Source organism: Alligator sinensis, unplaced genomic scaffold (assembly GCF_000455745.1).
Source record: "Alligator sinensis unplaced genomic scaffold, ASM45574v1 scaffold281_3, whole genome shotgun sequence".
Taxonomy (NCBI): Eukaryota; Metazoa; Chordata; order Crocodylia; family Alligatoridae; genus Alligator; species Alligator sinensis.
Window position 1 is genome coordinate 76862 of NW_005843118.1, and position 11899 is coordinate 88760.

The 11899-nt window shown below is 38.8% G+C and overlaps 1 protein-coding gene and 1 long non-coding RNA gene across 4 annotated transcripts in view; one reads left to right on the forward strand and one right to left on the reverse strand.

Moving 5' to 3' along the window:
- The window catches only part of NOD1 (nucleotide binding oligomerization domain containing 1), a 56753-nt gene extending 46262 nt beyond the window's left edge, over positions 1–10491 (forward strand). Inside the window, exon 12 of one of the 2 annotated variants that reach the window (XM_025193871.1) lies at positions 10270–10491. In XM_025193871.1, coding sequence (XP_025049656.1) covers position 10270 — 1 coding nt within the window. In that variant the 3' untranslated portion in view covers positions 10271–10491. Of the gene's footprint in view, positions 1–1337; positions 8530–10269 lie in introns of those variants that run through there. The other variant, XM_025193869.1, reaches the window with a different exon arrangement.
- A 75-nt stretch (positions 10492–10566) lies between these two features.
- LOC112548343 overlaps positions 10567–11899 on the reverse strand; it is a 76732-nt gene continuing 75399 nt past the window's right edge. Inside the window, exon 3 of one of the 2 annotated variants that reach the window (XR_003092136.1) lies at positions 10567–10611. This is a non-coding gene — a long non-coding RNA (uncharacterized LOC112548343). The remainder of the gene's footprint in view (positions 10612–11899) is intronic. The other variant, XR_003092137.1, reaches the window with a different exon arrangement.

Consider the following 11899-nt stretch of genomic DNA (forward strand, 5'->3'; position numbering starts at 1 on the left):
GCTGTGGCTTGACATCACCAGGACCCACTCCTTCCCCCTGGAACTATTTTCCACATCTGCAATTGACACACGGATCTCAAATCAGCCTCTTCAGTCATCTCTAGACTCACCAGTGACTTCCCTATTTACTGGAAGACTGGCAACAATAATGTGGTGGTGAAAGAATGCCTAATGTGATGCAAGATGGTCTAAGAGAAACTTATTCCTGTCCTTAGAAGTTTATCATCGAAACAGAGAAAATGGGAAAAGGTTGGGAATGGGAACAGATATAATGGCCTGCCTAGGAACACAAGCAGGCCAACAATAAGGCCAGGACAAAAAGAGGCCTCTTCTAGCCAGTGCTCGGAAACATTAAAACATATTTGTTTCCCTGTCCAAGAGGCAATGCTATTTAGTGGATAGGCTGGGATTAGGAAGAGGAAAGAACCAAAATCTGCTCCAAGTTATACTGGTTTAAATTTGAAACTGCTACCTCCCAAGGAGTCACTCCAGCTCCACACCTGAATTATAAAGCAAGCTCTGGACCATTAGTTGAACACAACTAAAATTTGCAAGCAAGTTGCTCTCTCTAGACAGATTCGTTTCCCCCACCAAACTCCTTATCTCCAGATGCCACCGAACTTCTTAGCCACGTGGAAAGGAATTACAAGGCAATGCAAAGGAAGGAAATTGAGAAACTTTCTAGAAAGGATTTTAGCTGCTGTGTGCTCATTACAGAGGCTCACTCAAATCTCCTATCTGGGAAATTGTGTATTTTAAAACATTCCGGATCTGTGTTATGTTTTTTTCCATCAGTTGCAAAAACTGACAGATTAGCAAAGAAATCCTCCCAGCTGCAATATCTCCAAGAAACCCAGGAACGATGACATAGTTTTGCTGCATGAATAAGTGTGGTAATCTTTGTGTGCTGTGAATCACCCCAATGGCTGTTCAGGATCAGGATGCAGGCAGTGGAGAAATAACTATGTAAAGCTAATGGCCAAAATGGCTCATGTGAAGAGCTCATGTCATGCTAGGACTTGGAGGGGGAAGGGACAAAAAGATTTTTCCCTTTAGCTCTCACCTCAGTCCCCTGCAAAATACTCCTTTATTTTGATTTTGCTCAAAATACCAGGAGTTGGCTGTAAAGCACTGCAATTCAATGTGCCATTCACTGTGGTCTCCATAGCAATGCTGTAACAAACCCCCTGTATCATGACGCACATGTGACAGCATTACTGTTTGGATTAGACTCGTTTTAGCATAAGGCATGTGCTTCTACACCAGCGTCAGCATAGACAAAAAACACTGTTAAGAGCTCTAATGACTTTGTTAAATCCTTCTACTTGTATCCACAGTGCACAAGACACTGCCTAGATGAGCTGTCTGGCTTATTATCTGCACTCTGCTGCACAGGGATTAAGTTTGCAAGAAGCCACTTACCTGCACAAATTGCTCTGTCCTCAATAGAAAGAACATTTGTACGCTGTTTTGCCACCATCTGCTTCTTCCACAGCACTGCACAATGATTAGCTCCATTAGCAGCCAACGTGCATCTGAGGAAGCATGCTGGCCAGAGACAGACGTGGCAACACCAGTGACCATTTGGCAAGACAAGGAAATCCACTGACAGCTGAGCTGAGTACATATTAATGAAGCATTAAAAATCAAAAGAAAGTTACAAAGAATGTTAGTAAATGAGCTTGGATTAAATGGTATTTAATACATGAACCAGAAGGAAGTGACCGGACACATCACGCTTGATCCTCTAGTTTAGTTGAACTCTGCTCAAAACAAGACCAAAAAGGGAACATAAGGAAAGTCGCTTGCCACTTTTGCCACCCCCACACATCTAGGACAGGCCAGTGGTCTATGGATGCTCAAACTTGATGAAGGCCAGTTAATGCCAGGCAGGTATCACCACAGTACACAACACACTCACTGCCCTCCTCCCCCAGCCACACACTCTAGCTCATGGATGACTGGTGCCTCCTGAGACTGTGGGGGCAGTTTGTGGGCGGCAGCATTGGCAGGTGACTGCCTACAGAAGCCAATGGCAGCTGCAGGGGGGCAGCGAGCGGCAACTGTCCACAGAAGCTGGCAGCAGAGGTGGCCAATCTCAGGGTGGCACATGCCCCCCACAATGGCCCCCAGTTGCCTATGGTCTAGCCTGATGTGGCAGAAGATCAACTAAAATAACTCCATGCTACCAAGGAAACTTCTAGCTGATTGCTCAAAGGCCTGCTTCACATCTGCTTTACAGTGCAGAGGCAGAATTGGGGGTTACAGCAGGGGCCAGACAGTGGTACTGTACTTTGAGTTTCTAGCTACAGGCCTCCAGCCAGCCTGCAGGAGAAGTTTTTTTTCATTCCTGTATCTCCACACTGTTTCAACTGCCCAAGGATGCTTTCAACATACTACTTAAGGCATCAAGAAAACCACTCTACCAAATCCACAGCATTATCTGTTTTATCAATACTAAAGTCACCTGGAATCATGATGGAAAGTGTGCTTCAAAAGATTTATTACATATATTTGTACATATTTTACATAAATGGAATGTTAAACATAGAACCCAAAATCAATAAAAAAATATTTCATTCACGATTATGTACTGGCAGACCATCAAAAAATGTACCTTAACAACGTAAGTCATCTTCCAATCATACTGCTCAATTACAAAAATTTACAAACATGTTTTACATTAGACATTGCAAATTACATTCTTATTTATGCCTAGGGTAATGAAGGAAGACTTCTTGCTCATTACCACTAAATTAGAGCATTTTGTAAGCTACGACAGAGTTCCATCTAACAGTTTGGAGAGACAGTAGATTTTGTGGAAAGAGGTATGTAAAAACGTGGATACTCTTCATCTTTTACCATCATATAACATCTTCCTAATGGTAAGGAGAGTTAGCACAAGATTCTCCTCAGTCATGTGGAAACATGAATGTTACATCATCACTTGTTGAATGTAATGGTGCAGGTTTTCAGTTAAGTTTAAAATAGTCCTCTCTACAGCTGAGCTGCCTCCCTGTTCTCCTAAAATTTTGCAGTACTTTGGGAAAAGTCAGCTAGAAGAGTGATATTTGCTATTCAAAGATCAATACTTCAACTTCAGTTCATTATGTATGGGAAAACCTACACAATCATAATGTGATGTCCTCATTAAATTCTAAACCTGTTGAGAGCTTGTGCCATTTATGATTTTAACAGTGAATACTTTTCAATAAGATAAATTAGGGGCGGGGGGGAAGAGAATGTTTGAAGAAACCAAGGGTAATAGGATTTATCAACAGAGGCTATTTACTTACAATGTGGGGGGTTTACTTGCATTTGAAATTCTGCCAGAATCAACTGGATCCTATTTATCATCATAATACCTTTGCCAAAGCAAACCTGATGGAGTAAGGATGTCAAACGTTTGTGGACTGAAAGCTGCCACAAGCACAGCAACAAGCAAAGAAGCTTCTTTCAAACAGTTAGGCAGCAGGCCCACTAAGTATTGTTTACTGGCAACTCATTAGGGGAGAAGATTGTAGCTAACAGAGAGAAAAGGCATACATTAGATCATTAAGTCCAACCTCCTGCATATGCAACAGTTTTGCTAAGCAAGTCTTCAGTATCTAGCAATACCTCACATTAAATTGTTACAATTCATCCAATCAGTGGTTCTGACATGGATATTAAGGTGAGATAGTCTACAGTCTCCATAACACTGTGCAGTGGCTAGACAAATTTCTGCAATAGGAATTTTAAATACTTGATTTCAATTTTGGTGCTGCAACTCCACAACCACCAAATGCACAGCTCAGGTGTAATGAGTCCTCCTTCCAACACGGGGGAAATATGGGGGGAATGGGACACACATTAAGGTCCAATCACTGAGCTGATTTTAGAAGTAAACATGAAATTGTGTGGAATTTATTTAGTGAAACATAGTTTAAGTTCTACATTTTACAAAGAAAACTTGGCCACTCATGACAGGGCCATCTGGGATGGCAAAAATTTAATTTGTGCAACCTGTTGTACCTGCTGGTCAAATGCAGTTAGATTAGCGGTTGCAGCAAAGGTTACACTAAGTGCTTTTCTTGCAAGCTGATGGGGTAACGTATCATTGACATAATGCCAAGAACAGTCCTTCTTTCCCAAAGAAAAAGGGCAGTGTAAGCTCCTAAAACTGTACAGTGTTTGGGGGTCGGCAGAAGAGACTGACATAAAAAGTTTGAGGCATGAAACCATGACTAGCAAAATCTTGCACTGGTCAAGTTAAGAGCCACAATAACCCACTAGGAAACTTCCCACTTGCCCTGGCCATGTTAGAACTTCTGTATTCTGAAACCAAGTATAATTTGTGGCCAGATAACTCGCACTCTGCCATAGATCTGATGAATGTAAACAGCTATAATCAATCTAAATAGAATCACTCTGTTGACTATGATAAAGCAGCTGAAACTCATGGAAACATGGGGAGGTACTAAAGGTGACTTGAGGCAGGGGTGTAACTGGAGACGTGAGCACCATGGGTAGCAGTGTTGCACAGGGCTACGTCACTGGCTGTGCTACAAGTGGCAGCAGGTAGGTTGGTAGCAGAGCTGCTGCAATTTTTGCTCCCCAACCCCCAAGAACCAGCGCCAAGATCTGGTGCCCTAATTGGCCTCTCTTCATTATGCCACTAGACCCAGGTTTACCTGCCCCCGCAACAGTGTGTGGCAGTTCTCTTGGAGATCAAGAACATTAAGTCTTGAAACTCTTGTTTTTGGTGAAAGATTGGAGAACTGGAAGGAGAGTATTTCTAAAGCCCTCCAATAATAAGGTTGGGGTACTGAAATTTCCATCAAGAAAGAGTCTCTTTCAAATCTATTTCAGGAGTTAGATACAAATTAGAAAGAAATGTAAGTTTCAAAGCATCTGACTAAAAGTCTCCCTCCGCACAATTGCTTAGGTTCCAGTTTCTGGTGAACTCAATCTTACTGGATTGCTCATCTTCCACAAAAACAAAACAACACTGACATTTGTCATTTAAAACATTAGCAGAACTTTTTTAAAATAACCTTCAAGAGCTTTTCTTTGAAACCATGGAACTTTTTACAACATAAAAAGCATAAGAAGTCAAAGAAATCCCCCCACAAGTTCGTGAGTTCCTTTCCAAATTCTTCATATACAAATATGGCAGTATACTCACCCTGAAACACAAGAATTAAGACAGATGCTCCTGCTTGTAATTCATTTATGCTTCTGTCTTCCCAAAATTAAATACTGCAAGTTTGCAGTGTGCTTCCTCTCTTTCCTTTCATTTCCCACTCAAATCAATGTCTAACACATACACACAAGGAAAACTAGTTTACTATTTTAAAAAATGTGAAAACAGATGCACTAAATATACATACAGCTTCCTGTAACTGTTAGCAGCATGCTTCTCTTGGAATAGGGTCATAAAATCCAAATCATAGCAATTACGCCCCATCACCTTTATGCAAGCTGCTACTCAAGATATATGGTGACAAGCTTCACCTTTTAGGATGTTATATTTACTCTTCCTCTTCTGGGAAGTAGCATGTTTATGGCAAACCTGAGTATGAAGATAAGCTCACTCTCTTACACACTTGGGCAAGATATAGGCCAAATGAAATTAAATCACCTGAAAGAATTGAAATTGGCAATTCCTATATTTGTAGACAAAGAGCGTGGCACACCCTAATTTAACTTATTGCTTCTGAGTACACAAAGGTGACCTTCTCCTAGACACAGCACTTTTTTCTTTTTTGAAGCACTGTGATCTAGGACCTTGAAAAAGGAATATTAAAAAAAAGAAATTAGAATATTTGAAAATGGCATCGTTTAAAACTAACAAGGGAGCTGTATGTTTTTGTTTCATAAGCAGTGGCAGACAGTATTTTGGGATGAAAGTTTACATACATGAACTTCCACATTAAGTTTCAAATCCAAACTCCAGTCTAATCTTTCCTGTTCATCCTAAGTATGGTCCACATTAAGGGTCTAATCCTGTATTCCATTGCATAGCCAAAACTTTACCAGCTTCAGGAGAAGTTTTGCATGTATCCAGAATTTAGGACTGAAACCACCACAACCATCCAAGGAATCAAAAACAAAATGAAAAAGGGGTTGCTAGGCTGGCCAAGTGACAGAACCCTGACTGCAAAACCATAGGTAAGCGTCTGCTATTAGAATGGCTCTCAACCATTGCATTGACACTGGCCTTAAGTTTAAGTGATGAAAAACACTGGAATGTTTGTTCTTTCAATCATTTACTTGCACATCTAAATGTAGAAGATCAAGGTTTAGAGAAAGCAACATACTGTGAACAGAAATTGGGCTTAAGTTGTAAACAGATTTATGTTTAAAAACCGATCTAACTTAATCCCCAGCGAAAGGACATAAGCTACTACCTTGGAGCACAGGACACCAAAATACCGCTAACCTCCTTTGTGTATTACAGTAGTTTCTGCCAGCATTAAGTCAACCAAGAACATTAAGTCAACGTAAATACCAAAACTGCCTCTCTCTCAAAAGATGCAGGTCATTCAAAACAGAAGAAAATGTGACCCTGTGGGAGACGATGTCACTAGTAAAATGCTACAGCTGCTGTAATGTTTTTCCTTAATATTAGAAGGCAACTAAACAATTCTGTTACAAAAGAAATTGTGCAGGAAACTGCTGTATGGTAGATGAGATTACACAATTTAAAAACGTGACAGTGGTTCTACTTGCACTGCTATCAAAGGGAGTACCACTGGGTGCCACAATTAGCGATTCATTTAAAATGGACGATGCAAGAAAAACTTAAAAAGCACCTGGGAAGCTGTACCGCTGGTTGTTACAATTAACTGGTTTTGATTTCTTTAATTTGCAGCATAACAAAAGGCATTTTCACAGCATAAAGTTTATGGGAAGATGTTATCTAATCTAAAATCCCTCTGCAAGCAGAAGAGACTTAGAATGTGCAACACAACAGTATTTCTGGGTAGCAGCAGATGCTCCAGACTTGCCCAATATGAAACAGAGTAGCAAACAGAGGGGGAAGAAAAAAAAAAAAGACACAGACAAAAGAAAAGCTGAATTAAGCAGACATAAGAAATGCTTAACACTTGAAGTGTTTGTGCAACTTAATTTTGCTACTGAAACTTACTAAAAACTGCAGTCATTAATAAATATTCATAATTTTTCCCTGTATTATGAAATGCTACTATGGATCAGTTCATAATATAAAAAAAATATATGCTTTTAAGCCCTGATACCTTGTCCAGGTTTTCTTTTGTTTTCTAAATTGTGGTATTTTGTAGGTATTCATATTTATCCACAGCTCTGCCTGGTGTATTTCCCTATAGGTATCTCCCATTTTTTTTAAGTCCTGGTAAAGCCAGTATAACACGGTAGAACAATAAATTAAACAAATATAGGTGCTTGTTAAAAAACACTGTCAAATGCTAATCTGTACATAAAAAGACCATTGATGTTAGATGCAAAGACTACAGATCTGCCATCAAGTAAATTTCAATTAAAAAAAACTTGTGTATAAAGTGTTTCAAAAATGAAACGCAAATCTCACCCCTATGTAATCTCAATGCTTAGAAAATTCTTTACTGTGCCCATTTTTACAATTTTCTACCTAAACCTAGGGAGGCAGTCTGGAGATGAAAGTAGTACAATAAAATAATTACCTAAAACATTTTTAAAAAATACCCGTTAAACAAATTACCTCAACTGGCAGCACTTAAAACGGGATAATTCTTATTCTATTAAAAAAATGTTGCATAGCTGCAAGATTATACTCTGCTGCATTTTTTTTTTTTAACCCATAAGCAGTAAAAGAGAAATTTTAGTTTAAATTGCAGTGCAATGTGCAGATTTCAACAATCCTATAGCTGGATCAATATTAATTAGTTACCTGCCTTGGCTTTATTCTTTGGACTGCATTCTGACAGACAAAGGATTAGTTATGAAACTCTGAAATACGGTTTTTCCTATGCAGAGGAAGATTACAATTTCCATTCTTGAAATACATGAAGACCATACACCCAGGTGCAACTTCAGTGAATTAATTCGCATAGCTAAATTATTCTTCAGTTGCCATTTAGTCTTCTTTAGCCTATGGAAAGATGAAAAGCTTCCACTCAAAAATCTGGTCATCCTCGCATAAATGTTTCAGACAGTACTGATTCAGAATGCGAATTCCATGTGTGGGAGGAAAAGAGACATCCACAACCTGCTTCTGCACAGAACTTAATAAAAGTTAGACTGAAATTAGTAACTTTGGCCTTTAAATACAAAACGTTGTCATTAATGTCCATAGGGAGAAGACTGTTACAGAATGTGCAGCATTTTCAAAATCCCTGTGTGTCCTCTGTATAAATGTTTGGTACACTGAGCTCTATTGGAAAGCAACTGGTCTTCCTGCAGCCATTATTCCATGTGATTATCCATCTTTGCCAGGCTCACAGCAGCACAAGTCTGAAGCCAGGTATGTTCCCAAATTTGTGTTCAGAAATGGAATCTCAAGTCTCCTACATCTTCTGATCAGTGGAAGCAGCTGCAGGAGTGAAAATAAAGAATGATATCTTCAGTTTTACAGTAAGATGCACCCAGTAAGCATAACTTTCCAAAACACGGAAAGCTAAGATTGTTCTTGCATTCATACTCCTCTGTGGATCATTTTTATCTTCTGGATATTAAATACATTTGATTTAGCAAAAAATCTATAAGCATTTACAAAGACAAACATCTTTAAAAGCATCATGCTGTGCTTCTCCTGTGGTTTAAATACACTAGGGGCAACACGTGAAGCTCTATGAAGGTACTTGTCAAAATGAAAAATTAGTTCTTGCACTGAGCTACGGGGAAAAAAAGCAGCCTGCACACTGGCAAGTTTTTTCTGCTGCCTCTGTGATGATGTCACAATTATCTCTAGCATCACAGCAAATGTGAGCCATGGTGCACAGTGGTATAATGAAGAGCATAACACTGAGGAATGGTATTGCATTAAAAAAATCTAAATTGGTTGAGAGAAAGAGTTTGAATATCTATCCCTATTGCTTACAATGCTCCTATGAATCCAGGTGTGTTTTGTTACAGCGGGACCTGGTAGCTTAGAGAAAGCTTAAAAACAAGTTACCCAAAAAAATAAAAGTCCATTCATAAACTCTGACAAAGTAGGCTGTCACCTACAAAAGTTTATGCCTCTTTGAACCAGTTGGTCTCTAAAGTGCTACCATGCCCTTCCTTCTGCCAGAAGGATAAAAGTGCTCCTTTGGCCTGTAACATCACCTGAAAATTAAGACACGTTCAAAATAAGAAAGTGGGGCTCAGCCCAGAAAGAGATATCAGCGTTTACTTTGCTATGAAAAATTCTTGGGTTTCACTTTAAGGAAATCTAGTTTCCATAATAAAAATAGTCTTAAAACAAGCTGCTAGCTATTCATAAGAACTGCTTCTGGTGTCTTTCTAATTTAAAAACTAGAATTTATCATTGTTGTTGTGGTTATGAGCATGCAGAAATCTTTCACACATGCCAGATACTTACTGATTAGTATCATCTAGATCTGAACATAGATCTACTTCAATACACTTATCTTATTATTGAAAAGTACAATGTAATACATAAAAAGAGAAATTACCAATGAACAGGAACCTGGTCTTAATCTGAAGGATGTTCAGGGCAAGATCTATTTACTTCAAACCATTCATCTATGCAGCTGTTGAAGTGTAAACCAAAAAAGAAAATAAATGAAGGTTAAACAAGGTATTCAAGTAGAATAAATTATCATAGTTAAGGTAAGTTGAATAGAGACATTTTATAAAGTGCTTATAAATATAAAATACCATATACAAATACACATGCACAAATCAATATATTGCCCATCCAAATGCCTCCCATAGGTGAAGGAAAATGCTGGGGAAATCTCACTTCAACTGAAATGTGTGGCAAAGTATTTTTCAGCATTCACTGGATATTTTTGTAATACCCTGAACAACAGACGAGACCAGATATATACGATTATTGTGTATAAAATCATATTTCACTCCTCTTTAAATAAGCTATAATAATAGTTTATTTGGGAAGTGTTGCCTATTTTACATGTTACACGCAGTTATATGTACACGTTTTGTGTTGAGGGACACCATCACCTTAATCACACTGTTGTATGTCAGTTTTAACTAATGTTGTTGTAATCATGATCTAAAATTAACATAACAAATGTTAGAGAAAATGTGTTGTGATTTTTACTGTTTTCCTAGCATAGCCAATTTCTCCTTTTGTTTCTCTAGATCTTGCATATAATAATGACAGAAAATAACAAGAAAGAAATTTGACTGTAAGATGAAACAAATTGATAGCACGGAGACCTGAAAAGTACTTTTAACTATTTTTAAAATAAAAAGGTGACTAGATCTTTAAACGATAGTGTCCTTTTAATTGTTCCTTACAAAAAAATGACTCAACACATATTGGTACATGGAATTTTTAAAGGATACAGTGTATACAGATTATGAAGAATACTTGCCCTTTATGATATATGCATAGACAAGGCAGTCGTGCTATAGTATCTCCTTGCTGCAGCTCTTCCAGGCATATTGCACACTCCCCAGCATCTTTACTCAACACATCCTCTGCAGAAACAGGGCAAGTTTAAAGGTTTAACACACAACACTTAAAACACCATTTTTTAATTATAACATTCAATCAATCCTATAATAAAAACATTTTTGTATATTTGTTTTAGAGTATGGTGTAAAGTTGAACCTGGTTATAATGATATGTGATACAAGTTTCCCTTGCCAACTACAGTTTTGAGTATCCATGCTTAATATTCTATATACCATTTCAGCTACTACAGTATACAGTTTTGAGTAACCATGGTTTTCCGTGGCTGCGCATCAGCCCACCACCTGCCATTTTACCCATAAGCCTTTTGTCTTGTCAACCAGTTTTGCCAACCACGGGAACTTCCCAGGAACCTAACCCCAGCAGTTGGCGAGGGAAACCTGTATAAAGATTTCTTATAGGTGATCAAAATAAAATCTAGATGCGTTTTAGGTCCCATCTACTTAAACTCAGTGTAGGACAAAATGAAGTACAGTATAAATAAGCAAACACCTGAATTGAGGAGTTACAGATAAAATACATATTTATTTACTGTGGAGCTGCACTTAAGGATCAGATAACCCTGAAGTTCAGAGAGACTATGACTCATTCCCTGCACGCAGCGTTTTGCTTTGAACCCTACACAGCAAAAACTATAGCCCAGTAGTGCAATGGAGGTGACCCATGAACTCTCTAGACCCGGAAACAGTACACCTGTATTAGCATGGTGCTGTACCCAATCTAATAAGCTCTGCTCCCTAAGCAGAGGTAATTTCCCCAGGCACATCACTGCACAATTATAACTATACTGCTCCTCATTCAGAAGCTAGTATAGGACATCTTGGCATGAGACCATTTTACACTGTCTGGGCATAAACGTCCAGTCTCATGTTTCTTCCCATACTTTCCTCTGCTGTGTGCTTCTGTCTTTGACTTGCCAGCTCTCTGTTTCAGTGTCTTGTCCTTTTCCTGCCTTCTCCCAATTCCAAATCAGTATGTCTGTCTTTCTCCCATTCTTGGCTAGCGATAGAAGTTACAGTAATCCGATTTAAGTAATCAGAAACTGGTTTAAACCTGTACCAGAACAGAAGTTTAGTGCACATAAACTAGTTTCAAAATGGCCAAAACTGGTTTAAGATAAACCTGGTTCAATGTAGTATCAGATTTAACTGATCTGGGTCAAACCAGTTTATGAAACTTCTGTCCCAGCCCCCTTCCTGGTTCAAGTTAAATCACAGTCCCTGAGCATCCCAGCATGCTTTCCAGCCCTGGGCTGGGCTGGGCTGTGCTGTCTGCTCCAGCAGAGAAGGGTTG